At 35.2% G+C, this 27,106-nt stretch overlaps 2 protein-coding genes across 2 annotated transcripts; both read left to right on the top strand.

Moving 5' to 3' along the window:
• The first annotated feature begins 1,757 nt into the window (after positions 1 to 1,757).
• Positions 1,758 to 3,632, top strand: LOC131626240 (uncharacterized). The gene has a single exon (XM_058897077.1). The coding sequence runs from the start codon at positions 1,758 to 1,760 to the stop codon at positions 3,630 to 3,632; it is 1,875 nt and encodes a 624-aa protein (XP_058753060.1).
• A 21,169-nt stretch (positions 3,633 to 24,801) lies between these two features.
• On the top strand, positions 24,802 to 26,696 carry LOC131626231 (UDP-glucuronate 4-epimerase 2-like). Its single transcript, XM_058897070.1, has one exon. The coding sequence runs from the start codon at positions 25,098 to 25,100 to the stop codon at positions 26,376 to 26,378; it is 1,281 nt and encodes a 426-aa protein (XP_058753053.1). The 5' UTR covers positions 24,802 to 25,097; the 3' UTR covers positions 26,379 to 26,696.
• The last annotated feature ends 410 nt before the right edge of the window (positions 26,697 to 27,106 follow it).

Consider the following 27,106-nt stretch of genomic DNA (forward strand, 5'->3'; position numbering starts at 1 on the left):
CACCAACATATTAACAGCAATATGAACATATCAGTTCCATAATTTTCCAGCATCATTTTAACACAGCAAAAACAATAACATCATCCCTTCATCCCCAACATACAAGGTTTCATGAGCCCCATTGTAGGAAGAGAACCCCACCCCTACCTTATCAATTGAAGCAACTCAATGGGTCTCCAATTTGGCACCATGGATAGAAGTTTCTAAGCTTTGTTCATCTTCTCCAAGACTTGCCTCCTTCTCTTCACAACTTGATTTTTTCCAAATGATAACACTACTCTTCTATATCTAAAACCCTAATATAAAATCCAATTTGGACTTAGTGGTTAACAACTCTTCTTTATTTCATACCCTCCAAAATCAATTTAGGCCCAATAAGAGTTATAACTCAATAACCAGAATATCACTTATAATAATAATCCATCAATATAATAATTCCGACTTATAAATAATATTATCCTTAATATTATTTTCCGACTATCCGACTTCAATTTAATAATTCCAAATATGCCCTTCTTAAAATACCACCGACAATCCAAATTCAACCAATATATCATATTTCCGGTCTAATCTTAATTACTCAGAAAATTCCCAAAACTTCAAATACTATTTCAATAATAGTTCTAATACTGAAAATATCAAAACTCTTGACTAAATATCAATCCGCTATCCCGAACTAATACCGGCTAAATCGTCTCAAAATACGAAAACTTCACTAAACACTCTGAACGTCTATATTACGCGAATAATCGAATTTCTGGGCGTTACAAATGGTGGTTCTTATTCATGACATTTGAACTAGAGATATGAAAAGGGAATTCTACCTGTTCAACGGAAGTACTGCATGGACCGTGGTAGCAAGGGGGCTATCTATTGATCTTGGATTTCATCTAAAGAATGAGCCACCAACAATAGACCAAGCTTCAAAAGCCTGGAATGTGAGAGCAAATGCTTCAAAACTCAACTTGGGAGATCAAGAAAGCAATAAGAATATGACCTTCCTTGTCACAAATGAGGCTGTAAATCTGGTGATTGTTGTGACTCATAAGGAGGGTAAAGACATCTCAAATGGATGTGTTCCCGTTGAAATCTATCAGACCCCTCAGTTGAGCAATGTAGTGAACATTGTATCTATCTCCCCTACTGAAGTTGATCACATAACTACAGACAATGATTGGTCTCAATTAGGATGGATGTAACAAAGTCTTTTGAAGTATAGTGTCAAAGAGAATGTCGTAACATTATTCTGCAACATCATTAGTTATCTCTTCATCAAAGATTATGTGGAGAACAAAGATATTTCCTTGAAGCATGTGGCCACTGATCTACAGATTGCTGATATTTTTACAAAGACCTTAGATGCAAATCAATTTGAAAAGGTAAAGGGTAGGTTAGACATTTTCCCTCATGAAGAATTATAGCAATTAGTTCTATTTGGGGAATATATTTTGGGCTTTTAAATTATTCAATATTTGAAATATCCCCTAATTGATTACTATATCAAGTTCCCTCTTAATTCTCCATCTCACCAATAGGCTGCTCTCTACCCTATTATCTTCAACAACCTAAATTTTTTCTTGAACTTGTCTCTCACTCTCCGCAATCGTGTCCCAAGAATTGTTCTAAAATACTTCAATATGTCGCAACAATCAGATTCTTCCTCTCCAAAGAAGTTTTCCCCCACTGTTGCTCCTGACTCTGTTCCAAGAACTGAACCGGTGAACCCTAATCAAGTTCTTGATGTTGCTCCAATATGAATGGTTTGTGCTGATGGTCTAAAGATCAAGAAATCTCAAACACCACATGCAAGAAGACCCAAGGAATCTGTTCAAACTAAGGACGCTAATCCTTCCGTGTCTACTTCTCGTGCAAACTTACCCAAGGAGGGATCAAAGTATGTTCACGAAGCCATTACCAAACTTGTTACTCGTATCTTGTATGAACAACATCAGGTCCCTGGGATATCCGTTCCTCTACAAACTTTGATTCCTGAACCCGCTGCTGTAACTAGGGCAAACATCATAGGGAAGTCCTCTAATGATGATGATGTCCACATTGTTGATGATGATGTACACACTCCTGATGGTGATGTACAAATGATTAAGGAGGAAGAGAGTAATGATGATGTTCATAAAGACAATGATAATGAAGATGTCACTGAGGATGTCAATGATATTGGGAATACTGGTGTTGATGCTGGTACAGGTACTGCTACAAGTACAGGCTCACATGTTGTGGACCTTGATGACTATTCTGATAATGATCTGGTAGCTTATGTAAACCCTGGCATAGCCAAGAGGCTCATGACTAGGAGGAAAGGTAAGGTTGTTGTACAAAGTTCTCCTAAGAAAAAGGTTGCTTCTAAAAGTCCCTCTGCTGACTATATCAGGAAGAAGAGTACCTCTACAGGTCCCATAAAGAGCAAAGCTGTATCTCAGAGTGTTTCTGTTGGCCCTACCAAATCTTGGAGTAAAGTTATTCCCAAGAAAAGGAAGGCTCAAGCTATTGTTGACTCTGACTCTAATGTTGATGTTGATGTTCAAGATATTCCACTAAGGAAGAAACCAACAACTAGCAAGCTGGCTGCTAGTGTTCCTGAGGTACCCATTGATAATATCTCCTTTCATTATCCTTCCAGTGTCAATAGGTGGAAATATGTTCACCACAAGAGGCTAGCTTTGGAAAGGGATTTGACTCAGAATGTCCTTGAGAATAAAGAGATCATGGACCTGATTCATGAAGCTGGACTATTGAAAATTGTTGTTCATTTTCCTACGTGCTATGAAATGCTGGTTAAAGAGTTCATTGTAAATCTATCAGAAGACTACTCTGATAGAAAATCAAAGGATTTTAGGAAAGTATATGTGAGAGGAAAGTGTGTTACATTCTCCTCAACCGTTATCAACAATTTTCTTGGAAGATCTGATGAAGCCCAACCTGAGCTGGAAGTGACTGACAACAAAATATGTGAGGTTATCACTGCTAAGCAGGTGAAAGCATGGCCCCTGAAAGGAAAACTTTCTGCAAGCAAGCTCAACATAAAGTATGCAATGTTACACAAGATTGGAGCTTCTAACTGGATGCCCACGAACCATAAGTCAACTATTGCTATTGTGCTGGGAAAGTTTATATATGTTGTTGGAACCAAGACAAAGTTTGACTATGGTACTTACATATTTGATCAGACAATGAAGCATGCCGGGAGTTATAGTGTGAAGGGTCCTATTGCCTTCCCATCTATCATATGTGGTATAATTATGAATCAGTACCCTAATATCCTAAGTGAAAATGATGATTTTTGCAAGAGAAAAAGTGCTTTATCATTTCACTACAAACTGTTTCAAGGAACACATGTTCCTGATACTATTACAACATCGGCTGGAACATCCAAAGACAGCACATCTACAGGTAAAGTTGCTGTGATAGCAATGCTCAGAGAAACATGCAAGGAGCTGGAGTCCAGAAAGATGACTCTTGAAAAATTAATCAGCTCTCTTAAAATGGAAGAAGGTGCTGAGTTTGTTGAGAATGAAGCAGGTCCTGAAGAAGATGAAGACGAAGAGGCCAGTCAAGATGATGGCACAAAAGAAGAAGATGGTGTTGGCTCCAGTAGCTCTGAGTCTGAGGACTAGAGTCTTTCTGGTCTTTCCTGGTGATTTTTTTGTTTTTTTGGTTTTTTCTTTTTAATTTTGGCCTGTACTTATTGAATATCCAGGTTGCTTTTGCAACATTCCTGGCACAAAGGGGGAGTAGTGTATGTCACCCCAGAACAAGTAATTTTTTTGGATGGTGCTGTTGAATGAATTCTAATTCTGCAGTTTATTTCAGTAGTTAGTAGTACTGATGCATGATGGAAGTAATCATCTATGCTGTTGAATGAAGTCTAATTTTGCAGCTTATTTCTGTAGTTAGTAGTTCTGATGCACGATGGAAGTATTGATCTGTTTGTGTGGTGGTATGAATGATGGTAGTGTAGGTATGCATGATAGTATGTGTGATGGTATGATGGTTTTGTAGCTGTGGCTGCTATCTGGTAGGTGTAGCAGTAGTATAGCTATGTAGTGTAGTCATGCATGCCGATTGATGAGTGCTTGGTGGTAATGTGTAGTTGTATTAGCTATTCCTGCAAGTGTGGTTGATTGGTTGTGTGTTGTGTGTTTTTCTTCTGCAAAGATTCTCTAATAATGTGGTGACAGGTTGTTTTACCCAAAAATTTGCCAAAGGGGGAGTTTGTAGATGCTTTTATAATGGCTGCATTGTATGGTAAAACATTCCTGTGTGTGTGTGTGTGATGTCTTGAATAATGTCATGACACACTATGTGTAGGGTTGTGCAGGATTGTATGGTTGAGCTAATACATGTCTTGGTTGGATGTCATGCTCGATGTCATGACATCAGTATCTGACAGCAGTAGTTATTATATTTTAGCTATTATGTTTCCTTATTTATTATCTCAGGCTACAATTTAGGAAACAATATATTTTATGTTGTATGGTTTGTGCTAAAATATCTCTTTTATAGCATATGTGTGAACACCCTGATGATACAGAAATTAGGTTAACTTGGTTAACCCTAATTTATGTTTGGAAGGCCTAAGGCCCAAGTTCTGCCTAAAAGAAGATTGCTAATCCTACTTTCAGAGGCAGAGTTTTTGGCGTGAAGAATTATGTGTTTTGTGTTTGTTTTCACGTGTGTTTGTGTTAGTGTTTTCTTGTAATCCAAGCAATTATCACGTTGATGATTGTATTAGAGTAGGTTTTTTTTAGTTATAATTTGTTGTGTCACTCTAAGCTTTTAAGCATGAGTGTTGTGTCTCTTGATTGAAGCTTTTAAGCAAGATCAAGATTTGTTTGAAGTGTGTCTTCAATTTTCTTTTTATAGTTGTCTGTTTGTTATCACTGCTGTGATTAAGGGGGAGTGAGTAGGGACTCAGGTCTAGCCCTAGATTGAAATTGCATTGGGTATGTCTTAAGTGAAGAGTTGTAAACGGGTAGTTTAGCTCTGAATTAATACTGCTTATAGTAGATTTCCTCCCTGGCTTGGTAGCCCCCATAGTAGGTGTTGTTGTACACCGAACTGGGTAAACAATCATCCTTGTTCTTTACTGTTTTAGTTTACTCTCTGCAAAATTTTATAATCAGTTCTGAAGTGGATGTCATAACATCCGATACCATATCCATCGCGTGTTACTAGAATTTTCATAAAGGACATTCGATGGGAAGATACCTCGACCAAGCGGTGATATCGACATGGGTTATTCGTGGATAGAAAAGATTTAGTATTTTTTTAGTCTAGAACAGTAGTCAAGAAGTGCATCGATAGGAGTGACGATTCGAAAGTTGATGAGAACCGTTGTGGGAGTTTGAGGTAGTTATTGGTTCAAGAGATGAGTTATCAACATTTAAATCTCAGAAGAAACATGGTACAACAACAAATAATGAGGTTTGAAATCACATGATATGTGTCAAAGCATTTGACGGATAACCATCGTCGACAGTTATTTTAGAGAAGTATAAATAGCAGTTGCATATGTTGTAATAAGGATTATTTTAGAGAAGTATTAATAGTTGTTTCATATGTCAAAATGAGTTACTAAAGGAAATGTATGATACTGCCTACCATCTTTTACTTATGCAAATAAAGTTTATTTTTCATTCTTCTTAAGTTTGTTTGTTTTACTGTAGTTTAAGTTAACAATTTGACTGTTGAATTGCTTTTCTTTTGAATATTACTTTCACTTTTACTTAAGTAAAATTCCAAATATTCAACACTAAATTCTTGAAAACTTTAATACACACTCTTTCCATGAGAAAATCACACAATAAGCCCAGGATTTACCAGTTTGGTTTTTTAAGTAATAAATTTTGAAATTAAGTGATTGTTTGCCCAAAAATAACGGTAAACAAATTGGCACGCCTAAAGGGACTGCTGTGTCATTTTATCGTCCCTCTTAGGAAATTTTTAGTACTCTTTTCCTTTGTTGTCAATTCCTTTTTTGTGTTGAAAAATGTTTTCAGTGTTTGGATTTTTATGCGTTTAAGGAGTAATAAAACTTTAGCCGAAATTGTATGTAAAGCTCGTTTATATTATCTAATTATATGATTGTGAGTTATTTGGGGAAAATATGAATTTATAGGATGATTGTGGTATCGGAGGGTGTGTATCCGTAGAATAAAGGGTAGTGCCTTTGATCTAGAGGTTATAGAATTAAATAGATATAATTAGTTGTAATTATTTATTTGGTTTGATTTATTAGAAAATTAGATGATTTAATATGATGAGAATAAGAATTATTATTTATATTTAATATTAATAATAATAATTAGTTGGGTCTATGTGTGTCAGCATGAGTAGTAGTAAGGGTGGTTCTTGTTAAGCCCATTAGTGAAGTTAGAAGTTAGTAAAGGGGTTAACTAAAATAAGAGAAAGAGAGAGTTGGAAAAGAAAAGTAGAGAGAACGTGAAATTGGAGAAAAGAGAGAAGTGCATAGCTAGGGCTTGAGGAAGAAGAGGGAAGAACACCGATGATAGAGGGAAGAAAGCTTTTGCTAGGAATACCAAGGTAAGGGTGATCTTATAACTCTATAAAGGGTTGTATAATGATGGAGAATGGTAGTAATTAGGTTCCCATAGTTGTAGGTCTTGAGTTCTCATTAATTGATTGTATGGGGTTTTACCGAATTGATGAGGTTGTGATGTATGTTGTGTGAAATTGATATTGTGAACTGAATTGAATTGGACTGATATAGTATGTGTATAATTTATCAAATAAAGGCTAATGGCTGTTTTATGAAAATTGGAATTTTTGGGTTAGAGAAGAAAATCCTGTAGCAGTAAAAATTGTAGAATTTTTCACTGTCACGGGGTTGAAATTGATTTACCACTTGAAGAAATCGATTTCCTGAACAAAATATATTTATTTTTGCCACTGGACTGGTGGAAATCGATTTACCACTTAAGGAAATCGATTTCCTAAGAGAAAAACACGTATTTTGGCTACTGGACTATTGGAAATCGATTTCCTGTGCGAAAATTGCAAAAATTGACCTCTTGAAGTGAGGAAATTGATTTATCACCTGGGGAAATCGATTTCCTGAAGCTGACAGCTTTTTTTTTTCAAAACTTGTAAATTCCATAACTTTTTACTTTGGTGTCCGTTTGACGTGCCGTTTGGATCGTTGGAAAGGTAAAAGTATTTTCTATCTCATAAAAATACATTGGGAACCAGTAGGAAATAATTTGATATAACTTATGCTTGCTGTATGTATTTTGTTAATATGTGGTGATAATGACGTTGTATGATGGATGCAAATGTTTATATGATGTGCTGTACAATGAAGATGATGATGAAGAAGATGATGGCCTGTATTGGCGTGATATTAGTGAGATGAAATGTTGTTGCATTCTATGTTGTTGCATGTCAATGTCGCATGCATTCATAGTTAGGACTTGTGTTCCTTAAAGATGGCCTGTATTGGCGTAAGATGACCTGTATCGGCGTAAGATGGTCTGTATTAGCGAATGATGGGGGCTTATGCCCTGATGGTACCACATGCATTTGAGGCGTTGTTAGTCCCATTGCATTACACCGTGTATGATTTGATATTTGACGCTGAAGAGTATAATTATGTGTGCTTAAATTGTTGTCTACTTATTATTATACTTACTTTTATATTGTTACGATATCTCACCCCTTCTGTTTGAATGTTACCTTTATATTGGTAACGTGCAGATGAGCCGAAGTAGCTAAGACGCGGAGTTTAGAAGAAGTAGCTCTTCTTAATCTCTTGGTTTGGTGTCAGTGCTCTGATATGTAACATTGGGGGGGTGAACGCTTGTCTATTTTATTATGTTAACTTTTTAATTTGTTGATTTGTTGGAGTAATAAGAACTCATTTTTGATTGAATAAATGTTGCTATTACTTTGTTGATAGTTTTTTAAGAGAATAATAAGTTTATTCCGCTGCGTTAATGAGGTTAAAGTTTGAGAACACATAATGATTTAATTGTTGGTTCATCCACATGATGTGTTATGTATCTATATATGTATGTTTTAGCAGGTTTTTGTCAGTTGTGAAGTGTGACATCCTAATTGTTGTATTTTATTATGAAAATAAATTACTCTGATTTTTATTAAATTACCATTGGGGAATTAGGATGTTACATTAGTGGTATCAGAATAGGTCGGTCCGTCCGGCCAAGTTGTTGAGTCAGTGTAGTGTGACAGTTGAATACTTTCGACGTGTTGTTCCTTAGTACGCGACATGTTTGTGGAACACTGTCGGTGCTTTCTCGTTTTTTTAATCACTTGTGTCATACCCCAAAATTTGCCCACACTTTTTAGTGACAAAAATTTTCGAAATTATTTTTTAAAAAAATTGGATTTTTATAAAATCTTGGATTCATTTACATTGACATCCTGGATTTTATAAATATTCGATTTAAGTTCTATTTTAAAATATAGTAGTTTACTCTTAAATTGCTTATATTTTAATAAATAAAAAATGCTGGCCGATGTTTCATACACTTTCAATTGGCTTTTTATTTCAAATAAATAACATAGCTCAATTGGTAAGGATGAAAGGCTTGCAAATCAAAGGTCACACGGGTTTAATTCCCGCTTGGTGCATTTTCATGCTTTTTAACTATTTTTTATCTTTTTTTTTGCACCAGGACGCACCTGGACACAAGCACGTCCAGGTTCTTAATCTTGGTCATCAAGGAAGGTCCATGGGCCTCTGGGTCAGATATTTTCCTTTTTAGGATTGTTTTGACCTAAATTTCAGTCTATATAAAGGGCACTTCTCACCCTCTTTTCATCAACAATTGACCAACAATTTTCTAACCCTTATTCCCACAATTTCATTAACAATTTTCTAATCCTAATCAACCATTTTCTAAGCATCCACAACCAATTTCACTCTCATACAGTTTTCAAAACTTTTCAAACTTTCTACACTTTTTGGCCGATGATTTTCATATGAGGTCCCTCATTTATTTTCTTTTTAATTTGTTCATCCTTTTAGCCAAATGATGATTTCCTGATGGTATTATTTTTAAACTAACAATCACCATTTTCAATTTTTCAATGTTAATTTACTTTTTCTATTTATTTTATTTTTTAAAGACCATGCGATGAACACCTATGTGACGGTCTTGTATTTTTTTATATGTATGAACTTATGGTACATAACACTTTGAATATACTATCCACCGTGTAAATATCACACACATACTTATACATAAAATTCTTTGACTTTTTCATGTGTAATTAGTAGAAGATCCGTGCGTCCGCACGGGTAATTTATGTGAATAATATAGTATAAACGAAATGAGCACATATATCTTAATGGTTCTTAAGAATATATTTAGAAATGTTAATGTGAAACATCATCCTTGGAAGTAAAATATTACAAATATTGTACATAACTATAAATATGTACAAATATTTTGTTGAATAAAATAAAAAATGTATCGTGGTGATAGTGACCTGTAAAAATAATGAGTTTCAGTAGTAAAATTTACAGGAGTTAATAAAAGTTACATCTGGTCTAGTACCTAAGGATTTGCTACAAAATTTATAAATTTTCAAATACATAGTTGGTAAAAACTTAAAATTTAAAACTCTAGCATCTTTTATTGAGTTAAAGATTAAAAATATATTTTGATGATAGTGGTCCGTGAAAATAGTGAGTTTCAGTGACAAAATTCATAGGAGTTGGTAAAATCGTCGTAGAAGAAAATTAAGAAGTGTTCATTGCATGATACGAAAATTCATTCATATCTTAGATTATTCGACAAGCCTTGGTTGTTGATGATATATATTGTTATTGTAAAATCACTAATAATTAAAAGTATTTAAAAATAATATGTAACAAATCATCAACACGATAAATCCAATGTTTAGTAACTATAAATATTTACAAATATCACTAATAACTATAAATATTTACAAATATTTTGTTGATTACAATAAAAAATGTATTGTGGTGATAGTGACCCGTAAAAATAATGAGTTAAGTTTTCTTCGCTAAAATATTTGCAACAAAATTACAAACATTGCCATATACATCATAAAATATTAAATATTAAATATTTTTTATTTTATAATTATAAAAAATCATAAATATTGATATCACTCATTCAAACATATAATTATATTATATTTTCTAATTTATTCATGCATGCTTCTTTCATTTATATTTATTTTCATTTAATTTAATATTTTAACTATATTTACATAAGTAAATTGCTGCATTTAAAATCATAACATTTATTTTTATAAACTTGTTAATATCTATAAATAAAGAAATGTTAACTAATTATTTATTTTATTTATTACTCATTATATTTTTTAGTTAAGAGTATTAATTTAAACTCTTATGACAATTCTCAATTATAGAAAACATAAGACTAAATCCTCTCTTTATTTGTGACTCAATTATATTTTCTGTTACTATTTCTCTTTATAGATAGGATAATTAATTTGTCAATCAATATATAAATATGGGACTTTCCCACTTTCAATACACAGAGAGTTACTGATATATGATGGGTTCCATTTCCCACTTTCAATACACAGTTTTATTTTGTTTTACTGATATGATGTGTTCCATTATTATGAGAACATTGTGATGGTATCAGCCTTATAGTATGCCTAGAAAATGTAGTAAGACTAAACCGTTTATATGCTATGAAAGAAAACATGAAGACATTTTTTGTCTATTTTTCTAAAGATATATGTGATGAAACTTTATGTTAATATCTCTTTGGCACCTTTGAAGTATTCATTGTTTTTGACATTGTCTTTTGAAGTTTTCTTAGATCTCACTATCCTTTGCAATGTTCTGAAAATCCATCAACACATGACATTAATTAGTTTTGAAATAAAACCAAGGGATAATTATAAACATATGCATAAGGTTTTGCACAAGTAGTATATTTAAAAAAGATCACAACAAAAAGCTCCATATTAGGTCAATTCATAATTTTATTTCATGTGGATCTTTATTAGACATGAATATGTTTAATTAACTTACACTACTATGATACCAATACCATGAATAGTTAATCTCAGACCTTTCTATTCTAATTCTGAAACTAAAACATAATTGAAAAAACCAAATATAATAAAAACTATGTAAAAAAAACTTTAGCACCAAATATAATAACAATTATGTAAAAATAACTATAGGCCAATCACAACCGAACTGATGTAAAACTTCAGTGAGCCAATTATGTGCTTTAAAATGATCTGTTCTTTGAGAACCAAATTGCATCAAAGTGTTCATATTAACTAATAATTAGAACTGTTTTTTAAAAAAAAGAAAAACTAAAATGAAACCAAATCAAATTGATTCTAATGAACTCTAAAAGAATGAAGGAAGTAGCTAACATTAACAATTGCAAAGCTAAAATATAAACACACTATTTTGTATAGGTTTATTAACCACTTCTTACTCATATAAACACACTATTTTGTATAGGTTTATTAACCACTTCTTACTCTTTTAAGGTATAGGTTTATTAAACTGATTCTAATGTACTCATTGTAAGGTTATGTGGAACTTTCACATGTTCACAACTCTACATGTGCATTTTGAAACATGATGACCATTGCTAATCATAGGTTTTTAATGCACTTCTTCATTGCAGAACATCATGCAAATGCAATAGGGCCTGTAAATGGAGAAGACCATAAACTTTATTTGGATTTTCCAATAGATTAGTGTTGTTATGCTGCTAGTGTTACTAATCACCTTTCATGATTGTTGATCCTCGAATCCAAAGCTCCCTTCTTTGGCCAGGAGATAATGCTTCTCCAATAACAGGGTCAACGATCTTAGCCTCCCTATTTTCTGTTAGTCGACCCACAAAACCATGATGCCTAGACTCATCAAAACATATCATTCTTGATGCCCCTCATCCACTTTCAGTCAGGCAATAGCCCTACAAGAAGAATCAAATTATTAAAAAATACATATATATTTGTTCTGCCAGTTTAATTCTACACATCTTTTATTCAAACAAATTATACATTTGTCTTACATATTATATCATGTTAAAAAATTATTAATAAAAAAGTTCTATAATGATATAATAAAGAAAAACTGTTCCATATATTTGAATTAAACAAACAAAATTCCAATGTTTGTATAATACATATAAAATTCCAATGTTTGTATAATACATGTATAAGGAAGGTGAAATGGTACATTTTTTATCAGTCTTGTGTGATCTTTATTTTGAATTTGGTTCAAATTTTTTGTAATATCTTACATTAATAACCTGTACATGTTCTGCATATTACCTGTAAATAGTTCAACAACAGAATAGCATGAAATTGTATTGTCTCTCCTTTTCGCAATAATGAGAATTAATTCCTGCCATTAATTTAGGACAGAGAAACACAGGAAAATGCATCAAATCATTCAATAATATGACATGAATGCACCAAATTTCCACTTAGCCTTCCTCACGACAGCAACATAAACAATACTCCTCAGAATGATAACCCTCCTTCAACTAATCAATTACTCAATGCCAAACCATTTAAATTCAAAACCAAACAAACTCACAACAAACCTGGACAAACCAACCACAAACAACCTCGTCTGCCCAAACTCATACACCCACAATCTCAAACCAAACTCCCACAACCCCCACATTCTACTGCCCTGAACCGTGACCAAGAAAACATTTCCCTTGAATCAATTAGAGAAACTGAACAAGGAGAGAAGAAGAGGAGAAGAGAGCCTGTTGCAATAGCGGATAATGACGGAACAACATCGACTGTGCATTTTTTAACGGCAAGTCTTGGCAGCCAGGACTGCCGGGACTAATGAAGATCTTAAGTTGGAATTGTCGGGGTCTGAGCAGCCCGCGTGCAATTCCTAATCTTCGTAAGCTAGCTCATAAGCACCAGCCAGATATCATCTTTCTATCAGAGACCCTTGCTAAAACTCGCAAATTGGAGACTATTCGAGTAGTGTTGAAATTTACGGCCTGTTTAGTTATTGATGTCGATGGTAGAAGCGGAGGTTTGGCGGTTCTTTGGAAAAACTCGGATAAGTGCAGTGTGCAGAATTTTACTCGTAATTTTATTAACATTCATGTTAAAGACGTTAACAAAGGAGACTGGCGGTTAACCTGTTACTACGGTTTTCCCGAACGAAATAGAAGAAGACAAGCGTGGGATATGATGCGAGAAATCAGCTCTATGTCAAATCTTCCATGGTGTATTATTGGAGATTTCAATGATATGCTATCCCAACAAGACAAGCATGGAATCCACCCTCACCCCAACTGGCTTTGCAACGGTTTTCGGGATACTGTTAGTGCTTGTAACCTCGTCGATATACCTCTTGAAGGACATCCATATACTTGGATTAAGAGCCGAGGAACTGACCGTATGGTTGAAGAGAGACTAGACCGTGCACTTGCTAATCCGTCCTGGCTGGAGAAATTTCCTTCGGCAAAGTTAGTTAATCTCCTCGCAACGCATTCGGATCACTCTCCGATTCTGCTCTCTTGCGATCCCGTTGTTCAGCACCGTCGGCATCGTGCTTTTCGTTTCGAAAATTGCTGGCTTGAAGAAGATGAAATTGAAGAGGTGGTTCGACATGGGTGGCAGCAGGAAATATCTTGTGACGTTACACAACAATTAGCCAACTGTGCACATGATTTGGAGGAATGGAACAATAGGAACAGAAGGAAAAGGAAGGAGGAGTTAGAACGGTCCAAATCTATTATGGAGGCCTACCGTGGTAGCCATGATGCTGAAGCGACTTCTCGTTTTTTCGAAGCCCAACGTGAATACGATAAGGCTCTTTTAAAGGAGGATCTCTATTGGCGGCAACGAGCTAAGTTGCATTGGTATCGAGATGGTGATCGTAACACCCGGTTTTTCCTTCAATCGGCAACGGCAAGAAGGAAATTCAAGCAAATTAGTTTTTTGAAGAATGATGAGGGAGAAGAGGTTACTAAGCAGGATGAGTTATGTGACATGGCTGGCAGTTATTTTAATTCTCTCTTTACGGGAACAGTAGGAAACTATGAGGCTATTCTTAATTTGTTTCAGCAAGTTATAAGTGAGGAAGATAATAAGAAGCTCCTCCGCCCTATTAAACAGGAAGAATTATATGATGCCCTTTGTGACATGCACCCTAATAAATCTCCCCGTCCCGACGGCTTTAATCCGGCTTTTTACAAAAACTTTTGGGAACTTTGTGGTAGAGACATTTGGCAGGCAGCGACTGAATGGCTTTCGAGGGGGTATTTTCCGACATCCCTGAACAATACCAACATTTGCTTAATCCCGAAATGCTCCGACCCTCAAAGTATGAAGGATTATCGACCAATCTCCCTTTGTAATGTTGTGTATAAACTGGTGTCTAAAGCTTTAGCCAACAGAATGAAACATTTATTGAAAAAATGTGTCACCGAGGAACAATCAGCTTTTATTGAAGGTAGATCGATTCTCGATAATGCTATGATCGCTTTTGAGGTTATCCATGCTCTTAAAAGACAATCACGAGGCAATAGGGCGAACTTGGCCCTTAAGATTGACATTAGCAAGGCATATGATAAAGTGGACTGGGGCTTCCTAAGAGGTGTCCTATCCCGGTTGGGTTTTGATGAGAAATGGATTCACTGGATGAAGCTGTGCGTTACTTCGGTACACTATACTGTTCTTGTTAACTCGGATCAAGCAGGACCAATTGAACCAGGAAGAGGGCTTAGACAAGGGGACCCACTATCCCCTTATTTGTTTATTCTTATTACGGAAGGTCTTTCCAAACTCATGAAAGCATCGGTGGCCCGTGGTGATACTCACGGGATACAAATCTGTAGAGGGGCACCTAAAGTGTCCCATCTACTTTTTGCTGACGATTGTTTTTTGTTTTGCAGGGCAAACTTAACCGAAGTGACAAACTTGATGCAGATAATTAAGACTTATGCGGAGGCTTCAGGTCAGGAAATTAATCTGACTAAATCAGAGGTGTTTTTTAGCCGCAACTTATCCAAACCAGCCCAGGAGGATCTTGCCAGTATCATGGGAGTTCGTCATGTGTTAGGAACAGGAAATTATCTTGGCTTACCCTCCATGATTGGAAGAAGTAAGAAGGCTACGTTCGCTTATTTAAAGGATCGAATCTGGAATAGGATTAACTCTTGGAAAGGGAGATCTCTCTCTAAAGCAGGCAAAGAAATTATGATCAAATCTGTTCTCCAGGCTATCCCTTCGTATATTATGAGTCTTTTTATCATTCCAGAGGCTGTTATACAGGATATTGAAAGGATGTTGAATGCTTTTTGGTGGGGAGGTGGGAAGGATGGTGGAGGAATTCGTTGGATGGCATGGGATAGGTTAGCGTGTCCTAAGGAAGAAAGCGGTTTAGGCTTTCGTGACTTCAAAGCTTTTAACATGGCTATGGTTGCTAAACAAGGTTGGTCCTTACTTTCGAAACCAGACACCCTCGTTTCTAGAATTTTCAAAGCAAGGTACTTTCCCAATAATTCTTTTCTTGATTCTTCCCTTGGTTATAATCCGAGTTTTGTCTGGAGAAGTATCTGGAAATCCCGTGAGGTTCTAACTCTAGGATGCAGGTGGTGTATTGGTGATGGTAGTCAGATAAATATTATGTAGGAACCGTGGTTTCGTGGTAGTAGTGACGGTAAATTGGGAGGACCGCAAAAACAGGAGGTGTACCATTTGTCTGTTAATAATCTTATGCAGGTCAATGTTAAACAATGGGATGTTGATATCATTAGAGACCTTTTTGATGCGTCAGATATGGAGAAAATTCTGTCAGTTCCTTTGACTGAAGAAGTTACAGAAGACAAAATGATTTGGAAGGATGAGCAGGATGGTGTCTATAGTGTGAGAACGGGTTATAATCTGTGGCGTAACGCGGTAAGAGGAGGTGAGGTGGGGGGAGCAGAGAATTGGGGAAGTATTTGGAAGATCAAAGCACCTCCTAGAGCCAAACACCTTCTTTGGCGAATTTGCAGAGATTGCCTTCCTACTCGAGAGCGACTCAGGAAACGTTTTGTGATGTGCCCGTCAGCCTGTCAGTTCTGTGATAGTACATCTGAGGATGAATGGCATCTTTTTCTGACTTGTATTATTACTAATCAGTGTTGGAGGACAGCAGGTTTGTCTCATCTTATCGATTCCCGATTACATTCCTTTCAAGATATTAAATCTCTTATCTTTGATATCTGCTCGAAGGAAAGCCAGGAAGTTGCAGGTAGATTCGCAGTCATGCTAGATGGTATTTGGAAAAACAGGAATGACTATGTTTGGCATAACGAACAAGAAGAAGCGTCAGCTTTGGGTTTAAAAGCGAATTACGCTTGGAATGAGTGATTCCAAGCCCAAGAGAGAATGACTGGAAATGCTAGTTCCAATCATGTTCTTGATTGGCGTCCACCTCCCGTAGGTTGGCTCAAATGTAATGTTGATGCGGCTTTTAATAATAACAACGGCACTACTAATAGGGGGTGGTGTGTGCGTAATCACTTTGGCAACTTTATCTATGCAGGTACAGCATGGGACCCAGGAACTCTACCCGTCTTTGAAGCTGAAGCCTTGGCCCTTAAAGAGGCCATCCTTGGGGCTATATCCTCGAATTTGGAGTTCGTAATTTTTGAAAGTGATTCCCAAATTGTTACACAAGTTGTCCATTGAAATAAAAAGGGTGATTCTGAGTTTTGTCTTATTATTGATTATATTTGTAGTTTATTGAGGTCCTTCAAAAACTTTGAGGTAAAGTTTGTCAAACGTCAAGCGAATTCGGTTGCTCATTCCCTTGCAAGGGCGGCCAATTCTTGGGCTCGACGTAGTTTATTGAGTTCGACACCTCTTTGTATTGAACATCTTTTGATTAATGAAAGTCGTTAAGTGTGTTTTATTCAAAAAAAAAAAGAGCATACAAATTCATATCTTAGACCGTAAATCCCAAAATTTATTTGATAGATAGAGAACATACCATAGAATCCTGGTACTCAACTATGCTTCCTGCATGTTAAGACCCTTGTGGGGTTGGGACATCGTAGAGCCTTGAGACTGCCCGCCATGACCGAAATTTCTGGAATCAGATCTGCGAGAGTGGAGAAAAGAATAAGTCAAACAGAAAAGATGTTCAAAATAAGTTGTTTTATCTCTCTAATTTTCCTATTTCATCTGTCAAAGCAAAACACCACCAAATATAAATCAATAAACTTCAAACCACATTTCACTTCTTTATTAGTTCTGTTGGACCTAAGCATTGACATGTGAGAATCATTTTAATAGCTTAACAGCAGAGATTATAATATCACATTGAACTTCATTAGGAAACAAAAATTATGAAGATAAACATACCGCAACATATTTCTCAACAAGAGGGCGGAATACAGAGTCAGTCAAAAGTGCTTTATCACTTGGCAACTGAAGAAGGCCTTCCTTCTCACCAGTAAACAACTCACTAAACATTTACCAACAATATTGTCAATAAAGATAATTTGAAACTAGATAAAAAGAGAGCATGGTTGAGAGATAATGTTTCAAAAGACTTCGTGAAGTATGAGTTGTAAAAAATGATAGGATTAGAAGTTCATGGGCACTCAAATCCAGAACGCTCCTTGTTTCATATGCAGTAGCAATGGTTACAAAAACAAGATTAAAAACTTTAACAACTTGTTCCAATAACTTGAACATTTATTCACCACTTAAAACAAATAGAACATGGCTACTTTCTGAAACCCATCAAAACAAAAATCTAATCGGTTCATTAGGAAGCCCGTGAGATTAGGAATACCAATATGTTAGTTTTTTCATTGGAGGAGGTGGTGGCCATAGATATGAAGGAGAAAGAGAGTGACAAAGGTTTAAGGGTTTAAGGGGGAAAGAAAGTGAACGGGAGAGAAAGAGAGTGGGGGAAAGTGTGGAAAGAGTGGGTAATTGAAATTTAAATAAAATGAATGGAGGAGAGGAATAGAGAAATGTAATTGGTGAGAATAAAACTTTGATTTAGCAAATTACAATAAAGGGTTTTTGTAAGAGAAATGCTATCCTTACACTTAAATTTACACCCACACCGTATTATTTACCATGAATACATGCTCTTTATTTTTTTAATAATTTGTGCAACACTTGATTCATTGCATACAATACGGTGTAACCGTATATGGAATAATTTGTGCAACACTTGATTCATTTCATAAGGAGTCTTATTAAGAATAGGTCTTATAGAGATTCTATTCTGAATATAGCATACAGTGTTTATTGCTTCTGCCCATAAATGCTTAGCCATATTGGTTTCATTGATCATGGTTCTGGCCATTTCTTGTAGAGTCCTATTCTTTCGCTCTACAACTCCATTTTGCTGTGGAGTTCTAGGGCAAGCGAAATCATGGGCAATACCATTTTCTTTGAAGAACTCCTCAAAGAATCTGTTCTTAAATTCGCCACCATGATCACTTCTGACCTTTATGATTTTGCACTCCTTCTCAGATTGAATCTGAGTGCAGAATTCAAAGAACACTGAATGTGACTCATCCTTGTGTTTTAAGAACTTTACCCATGTCCAGCGACTATAATCATATACGATGACTAATCCATATTTCTTCCCTCTGACAGATGCTGTTTTGACTGGGCCAAACAGATCAATGTGCAGAAGTTCTAGCGGCCTAGAGGAACAAACAACATTCTTAGACTTGAATGCAGGTTTGGAAAACTTTCCCTTCTAACATGCTTCGCAAAGAGCATCTGATTTATATTTCAGATTTGGGAGTCCTCTGACCAGATTTAGTTTGTTAATCTGAGAAATCTTTCTCAAACTAGCATGGCCTAATCTTCTGTGCCAGACCCATTGCTCTTCACTAACAGACATAAGACAAGTTACCTTCTGATTCTTAAGATCTTGAAGATCAATCTTGGAAATGTTGTTCTTTCTCTTGCCTGTAAATAGGATTGAGCCATCCTTCGGACTTACAGCCTTGCAAGACTTTTGATTGAAGATTATGTCATAACCATTGTCACTTAATTGACTTATGGACAATAAGTTATGAGCTAATCCATCTACCAGAAGAACATCAGTTATAGAAGGAGAGTTACCAGTACTTATGGTTCCTGAGTCAATTATCTTGCCCTTCTGATCTCCTCCAAACTTAACTTCTCCAGCAGATTTAAGCACCAGGTCTCGGAACATAGACCTTCTTCCCGTTATGTGTCGAGAGCACCCAGAGTCCAGGTACCATGACATGCTTTCCTTCTTCTTTGCAGCCAAGGATATCTGCAACGGAAACAATCTTTTCCTTAGGTACCCACATTTTCTTGGGTCCTTTCTTGTTAGTTCTCCTCAAGTTCTGATTGAACTTGGGTTTAGCATTATAAATAATAGGAGGAACAGCATGATAATCCTTATTCTGAGTTACATGATATTTTCTAGGTTGTGTCACATGTTTCTTAGTGTGTGTAATGTGAAAGCTTTTGGCATGTGATGTGAGCCTAATATCATGGGAGTGGCCATACTTGAACGGATCATACAATGGCTTGTATGTAATTTTAATATCATCTACAGGTTCAAGTTTGTATGGGGTATCACCCTCATAACCAATGCCAACTCTCTTGTTTCCAGAAACAGCATATATCATAGAAGCAAGATGACTTCTTCCAATGCTTCTAGATAAGAACTTCCTAAAGCTCAAGTTATATTCTTTCAAAATATGGTTTAGGCTAGGAATGGACTTTTCTGAATCAGAAGGAGATCCACTATCTTTGGATAATTTTAAAACTTTTTCCTTCTGTTCAGAATTTTCCACTTCCAGCTTCTTAGTTTCAGATTCAAATAGCTTTTTCAGCTTTTTGTATTTGATACTAAGATGAGCCTTGAGTTCCAGAAGTTCTGTTAGATTGGAAACTAACTCTTCTCTAGATAGTTCAGAAAATACCTCTTCAGAATCTGATTCTGATGTAGATTCTGATCCATCATTAACTGTGGCCATCAATGCAATGTTTGCCTGCTCGCCTTCAGAGTCTGATTCTGATTCTGATGAATTTGAATCATCCCAAGTTGCCATAAGACCTTTCTTCTTATGAAACTTCTTCTCGGGCTTCTCCTTCTGAAGCTTTAGACACTCATTCTTGTAGTGACCTGGCTCATTGCACTCAAAGCAAGTGACATTCTTATTGTCATATCTTCTGTTTCCAGAAGATTCTCCTTTGTCAAGCTTCTTAGAACTTTTGAAGTTCTTGAACTTCCTATGCTTGCTCTTCCAGAGTTGATTTACCCTTCTGGAGATCATGGACAATTCATCTTCTTCTTCTGATTCTGATTCTTCAGAATCTTCTTCTTCAGCCTGAAAAGCGTTAGTGCATTTTTTATAATTAGATTTTAATGCAATAGACTTACCTTTCTTCTGAGGTTCATTAGCATCCAGCTCAATTTCATGACTCCTCAGGGCGCTGATCAGCTCTTCCAAAGAGACTTCATTCAGATCCTTTGCTATCTTGAATGCAGTCACCATTGGGCCTCATCTTCTGGGCAAGCTTCTGATGATCTTCTTGACATGATCAGCTTTAGTATATCCCTTGTCAAGAACTCTTAATCCAGCAGTTAGCGTTTGAAATCTTGAGAACATTTTCTCAATGTTTTCATCATCCTCCATCTTGAAGGCTTCATATTTCTGGATCAAGGCAAGAGCTTTGGTCTCCTTGACTTGGGCATTTCCCTCATGAGTCATTTTCAATGATTCATATATATCATGGGCAGTTTCCCTGTTAGATATCTTCTCATATTCAGCGTGAGAGATAACATTCAGCAAAACTGTCCTTGACTTGTGATGATTTTTGAATTGCTTCTTTTGATCATCACTCATTTCTTGTCTTGTCAGCTTTACACCACTAGCTTTCACTGGATGTTTGTAACCATCCACCAGAAGATCCCATGAGTCACCATCTAAACCAAGAAAGTAACTTTCAAGTTTATCTTTCCAATATTCAAAGTTTTCACCATCGAATACTGGTGGTCTAGTGTAACCATTGTTACCATTTCCATTATATTGCTCAGCAGAGCCAGATGTAGATGTAGTTATTGGAATTTCACCAGCCATATAAACTTTGTGTTTTTCTCTTCCTGAATCTTTTCTAACACGGTTAAGTGCTTGCACCTTAGAACCGGCGCTCTGATGCCAATTGAAGGATAGAAAAACACTTAGAAAGGGGGGGGGGGTTGAATAAGTGTGACTTTAAAAACTCTTAAGAAAAAAACAATTGCACAATGATTTTTATCTTGGTTCGTTGTTAACGAAACTACTCCAGTCCACCCCCTTAGAGTGATTTACCTCACTTGAGGATTTAATTCACTAATCAATCTTGATTACAATGATTTTCCACTTAGATACCCTCTAAGTCGTCTAGAGTATTCTGATCACACCTTGATCACTCTAGGAACCTTTTACAAATGAATGTAAAACAAATTCTTACAAGAGTATTACAATGCTTCTTAATAAGCTTTAATCACAACTGTGATATTTCTCTTAAGTTCTAAGCTTAAATCTCACTAAGATATTACAATGAAGTGAGTTTGAAGATGAAGTTTGATAGCTTTTGATTCAACAGCGTTTCAGCAAGTTTGTGCAAAGAGTTCGTGAATTGGTTACCTTGCTTCAGATAAGAACTTCACTATTTATAGGCGTTTTGAGAAGATGACCGTTGGGAGCATTTAATGCGTTGCGTGATCCGTACAGCATTGCATTTAATGTTTCACTATTTTGTCAACTACCCCGAGTCTTGCTTTTCCTACTTTTACTGACTTTGCCTTTAATAGCTTCTAATGTTCCTTTTGTCAGTCAGTGTAGTCTGCCATCTTGTACTTGCTTCTGATATGATGTTTGTAGATACAATGTTTGAATTAATCAGAGTCAAACAGCTTGGTGCAAATCATCTTCTTGTCCTCTGACCTTGAAGTGCTTCTAGCGTGATACCATGAGAACTTCAGTGCTTCTGCTTCTGATCTCAAGTTCTTCTGATGCTTCAATAGACCATGTTTTGATTCTGCTTGACCATCTTTTGATGTCTTGCTAGAGCATGTTCTGATGTTGCATACTTGAACCTTCTGAGTCAGTGGTTCTTGCGCTGATTTTGTGCATACTCTTTATATATTTCCTGAAATGGAAATTACATAGGATTAGAGTACCACATTATCTTAAGAAAAATTCATATACATTGTTATCATCAAAACTAATAATATTGATCAGAACAATTCTTGTTATAACATTTAGAACTCGGTGCAGATAGGTTGGACGTTGCAATGTAAATTTCAGCATCGAAAGACAAGGAACTTCTTGATAAGTTGTCAAGGCATAAGTTACGGTCTAAGAAGGTAAGTTTTCTTAGTTGTGTTCTTTGAGGTGGTGGGATTGGGGTAGACCCATCTAAGGTGGATACAGTGTTGCAGTGGGAAGCTCCAAAAGTCAGTTACGGAGATTAGAAGCTTTTTGGACATGACTAGTTATCGTCGTAGTTTGTTTGAGACGAGGTCAAGAATGATATGTTGTTAATAAATGAAAGATTGGTATTAGTAAGGATGTAGAGGTATTGGCTAAACACATAGAGGTGCAGTTTATGCCATTGAGAATGGTTAGAATAGAGAGATGTTTGAGGAAAAGAGAAAGTTAAATGGTGGAGTGGGTTGCGTGTTATTCATGGCATAATATCGACATGTGTCGGGAAATTTTGGAAGTTTATATCGTAAATTGTGATGTGGAGATGGTGTTATTTAAATTGCGATTGGAATGAGATCCAAATATGAAATTATGGGAAACATCGAGGATATGAGGCTAAAGGGGAAACTAAGGATTTATTGATGTTATTAAGGTCTTTACTTGGATGAAGATTTCTTTTGGGAGAAGAAACGATTTGGGTTGTACTTGGTATAGTAGCAGTTCCTGTATTGGAGAATACTTCACAATTGTGTTGTACTACGAGCGTGTATCGGAGGATATGTGATGGATTTTGGACGTTTATGTATGATTAACAGGGTTGAGAGAGGGGAGGAAATTGATGATTATTAAATTGTGGAGAACACACGTGACTAGGAGGACGAATCTATGTGTGTCGTTGTTGTTGTTGCTACTTTGAAACGTTGTCAAGTGGTTACCTTGTCACTAATCGTTATGTCTGGATGATCGGTAATCGAAGTGTTGCCAAACAGGACCTGGGGGTCAGAAAGTAGGATGCGAGATTCGTAGTCAGAATAGTTAGTATCAGGTGAATTTTTGAGGACGAAAATCTTTTAAGTGGGAGAGAGATGTAACGCTCGTTTACATTATTTAATTATTTAATTATTTAATTGTGAGTTATTTGGAGAAAATATGAATTTATAGAATGATTGTGGTATCGGAGGGTGTGTATCCGTAGAATAGAGGGTAGTGTCGTTGATCTAAAAATTATAGAATTAAATAGATATAATTCGTTGTAATTATTTATTTAGTTTGATTTATTAAATAATAGAAGTGGTTGAATTTCGGTTCATTAGTTCTCCGAAATAAATTATTGTTTTAAAAAATGTAGTATCTATAGTATTGATTTAAAACTATATTTTTTTGAGAAGTTGTCTCATTATTAAATATTAAATTTCTTAAAATATAATTCATGAAATTAAATTGAAAGAGAGAGAATACAAATAGATGAAACATATTTAAGAAAGCGTGAGGAGATTTCCTAAACATGCCAAATCATCATAATACTCTTTTTAAAATTACCTCAAGTTTTCTTTTATTTGTAGTAAGTATATACATACTAAAAAAATAATGGTAGTCTTATTTTTATTATAATAAGTTGTCAACTTTACATATGGGGAATTACGTAACTGCTTTATTTTAGAAAGAGGATTATATAAGAGTTGCTTATGAAAAAAAAGAAAGAGGATTATATATAGAGAAAATATGTTAAAATATATATTAATTTTTTTTCAAATTAAATAAAAATTAATTATACATTACCAATTTGCAAAAGCTATTTTTACTTTTTAAAATATAAGAAATATTGAATTATTTAATTAATTTTGTTTATGAAAATTCAATAAACAAACAACTTTAGTCATGATATAATTAATTTAGAGGGAGATGTTTTTTATAAATAGATTTTACGGTGTTTTTAAAAAATATAAATTTTTGTGTGCTTAATTTTTTTTATAATTTTCATATACAATATAAAGAGTATCTTCGAAATTAATTCATTCTTATATAACAAAATAAAAAATAATTTAATGCAATTGAAAAATAGTTTTCTCTAAAAAAGAAAAAGATTTGAGAGAGAAAAAAACTAAATTGACAAGTTAAAAAAAAAAGTCTTTTAATTGTTTTAGCTACTCTTGTTTAGCCGTTTTATATCTTTCCAATTAATATTGATGGCTGTAAAACGAAGTTTTAACATAATTTCGTTACTTTAATTACTTAAACTGTTTTTCATAACTCACCCATTAATATTTATGGCGGTAAAATAGTTATTTTATGTTACACAAAAATAGATATATAATTTTTTTTAATAAAAGATACACATATTATTGTTTCCCTAAAACTTTGTTATACGAAATCTACTAAATTCCCTAATATATAGATGATTCAAACCTTAAAACATACAAAGTAACAAACATCACACCCTAAATATAATCTATTTTTACTCTTTAAAAACAATGTCACAACCTTTCAATGGTTGAGAAACAAGAAACCCTTTATAGCAAAGCCTCAAAATGGCATCAATTGCATAAAACCATTGTTTAATTTCATCATCTCTCCTCCATCCATAAACAACTTTCCCCTAAGCAAAATATCCTTAAGGTTCCTTTACCTCCAAGAAAAAACAAGATTCTCCACATGAACCAATGAGAAAGAGGTGCAAAACAACATAACCAAAACCAAACATCACTTTCTCTTGAACATAAAAAACAAATTATGTTTTTGCAGTTATGTTTATTCATCTCAAAACATTTCTTATTTTGATGTATTATTTTTAAATAGTTTCGACATTATTATCGAGAAAAAAATTAAACTAACATAATCGTTAGCTTGTGGTTGCTCCCGACTTTCTCAAACTCCCCGAACAAATAAATGTTGCATAACATGGACAACATTCCTTCATCACCTGGCAAGTTCAAGATGGAGAAAAGAACAAGATGGCAAACTTCCCTACAAAAGCTCACATTTTGGTCCATTCTATCCATGGGAGTTATCTACTTCCTTTTCTTCCGAGCCCCGTCATCGTTCTCCTCCGACACATCGCGTAGATCCTTACGAACCTACAGCTACGGAGGCGCAGCGTGGGAAAAGAAGGTCCGTTCGTCCGCACGAGTCACTTCCAAAAACGGAGTCTCGGTGCTTGTAACCGGGGCTGCAGGCTTCGTCGGAAGCCATGTCTCGATTGCACTCAAGCACCGAGGCGACGGTGTTCTTGGTCTTGACAATTTCAATGACTACTATGATCCATCGTTGAAACGCGGCCGCCAAGCGCTTTTGGCGAAAACAGGCGTGTTTATCGTTGAAGGCGATATCAACGATGTCTCACTTTTGAAGAAACTATTTGAGGTTGTTCCTTTTACTCATGTCATGCATTTAGCTGCACAAGCTGGTGTGAGATACGCTATGGAAAATCCTGGATCATATGTTCATAGCAACATAGCTGGTTTTGTTAATTTACTCGAAGTTTGTAAATCGGTTGAACCACAACCTGCTATAGTTTGGGCTTCTTCAAGTTCAGTTTATGGTTTAAACACAAAAGTACCTTTCTCAGAAAAAGATAGGACTGATCAACCTGCTAGTCTATACGCTGCCACGAAAAAAGCGGGCGAAGAAATCGCGCATACTTATAATCACATCTATGGACTTTCATTAACAGGTTTGAGATTCTTCACTGTTTATGGACCCTGGGGAAGACCTGATATGGCATACTTTTTTTTCACAAAGGATATATTAAAAGGGAACTCAATACCAATTTTCGAAGGGGCGAACCACGGAACCGTTGCAAGGGATTTTACTTATATTGATGACATTGTGAAGGGATGTTTAGGTGCATTGGATACTGCTGAGAAGAGTACTGGAAGTGGTGGGAAGAAACGAGCACCGGCGCAGTTGAGGGTTTTTAATTTAGGTAATACCTCGCCCGTTCCAGTTACCGATCTTGTGAGTATTTTGGAGAGGCTGTTGAAGGTTAAGGCCAAGAGGAATGTGATGAGGATGCCACGAAATGGCGATGTTCAGTTTACGCATGCGAATATAAGTTACGCGAAGAAGGAGTTCGGGTATAAACCTACGACCGATTTAGAAACCGGTTTGAAGAACTTTGTTAGGTGGTATCTAAATTATTATTCTGCAGGGAAAAAGGCTGATCAGTGATGATGGATTGTTTGTTTACACATTGTTGTAGTTTGTTTGAGTTTTTGTTTATTATGTATGGTTTTTGTGTTTGTATTGTCCCTTACATATATATATATATATTAGTTGCATGGCATGGTTAGGATATTTCATGTGTCAAACAAACTCAAAGGGACAAGAAGAATCATAGTTTTATGTTTTGTATTTTTTGTGTATGAATGTAACTGTTATAGTTTTAGATTTGTATAGTATTTATGACTCTGATAGAACACATGGTGATTCTTGGCAGTGTGTAATTGTAAAAAAAGTCAATAAATTTCTGCACAATAGTTTCATTTCCTTTTTTGATGGAATTTTTCATCCCTTAATTCTAACTGAATGAATTACTGTGACAAAAAATTTATTTGGAATTATTATAAGTAGCTCCATGGTTAGTGCAGTGCTACTTTTATATATATATATATATATATATATATATATATATATATATATATATATATATATATATATATATATATATATATATATATATATATATATATATATATATATATATATATATATATATATATATATATATATATATATATATATATATCTTCTTGATAGCTATTTGCTTTGTATATTACCTGAATTTTCTCTTAGCTGACAAAAATTTATCTCTATCTTTTCCAAGGAAATTCTAAAACGTTGATACGGCAGGCTAACAATGAGAAATTATCAGAGCTATCCTTTTGGAATGAAGGATA

This window comes from Vicia villosa, unplaced genomic scaffold (assembly GCF_029867415.1).
Source record: "Vicia villosa cultivar HV-30 ecotype Madison, WI unplaced genomic scaffold, Vvil1.0 ctg.000278F_1_1, whole genome shotgun sequence".
NCBI lineage: Eukaryota > Viridiplantae > Streptophyta > Magnoliopsida > Fabales > Fabaceae > Vicia > Vicia villosa.

Bases quoted from the DNA above. Each gene is read 5' to 3' on its own strand.
- LOC131626240 (XM_058897077.1), top strand. From the start codon at position 1,758: ATGGTTTGTGCTGATGGTCTAAAGATCAAGAAATCTCAAACACCACAT.
- LOC131626231 (XM_058897070.1), top strand. From the start codon at position 25,098: ATGTTGCATAACATGGACAACATTCCTTCATCACCTGGCAAGTTCAAG.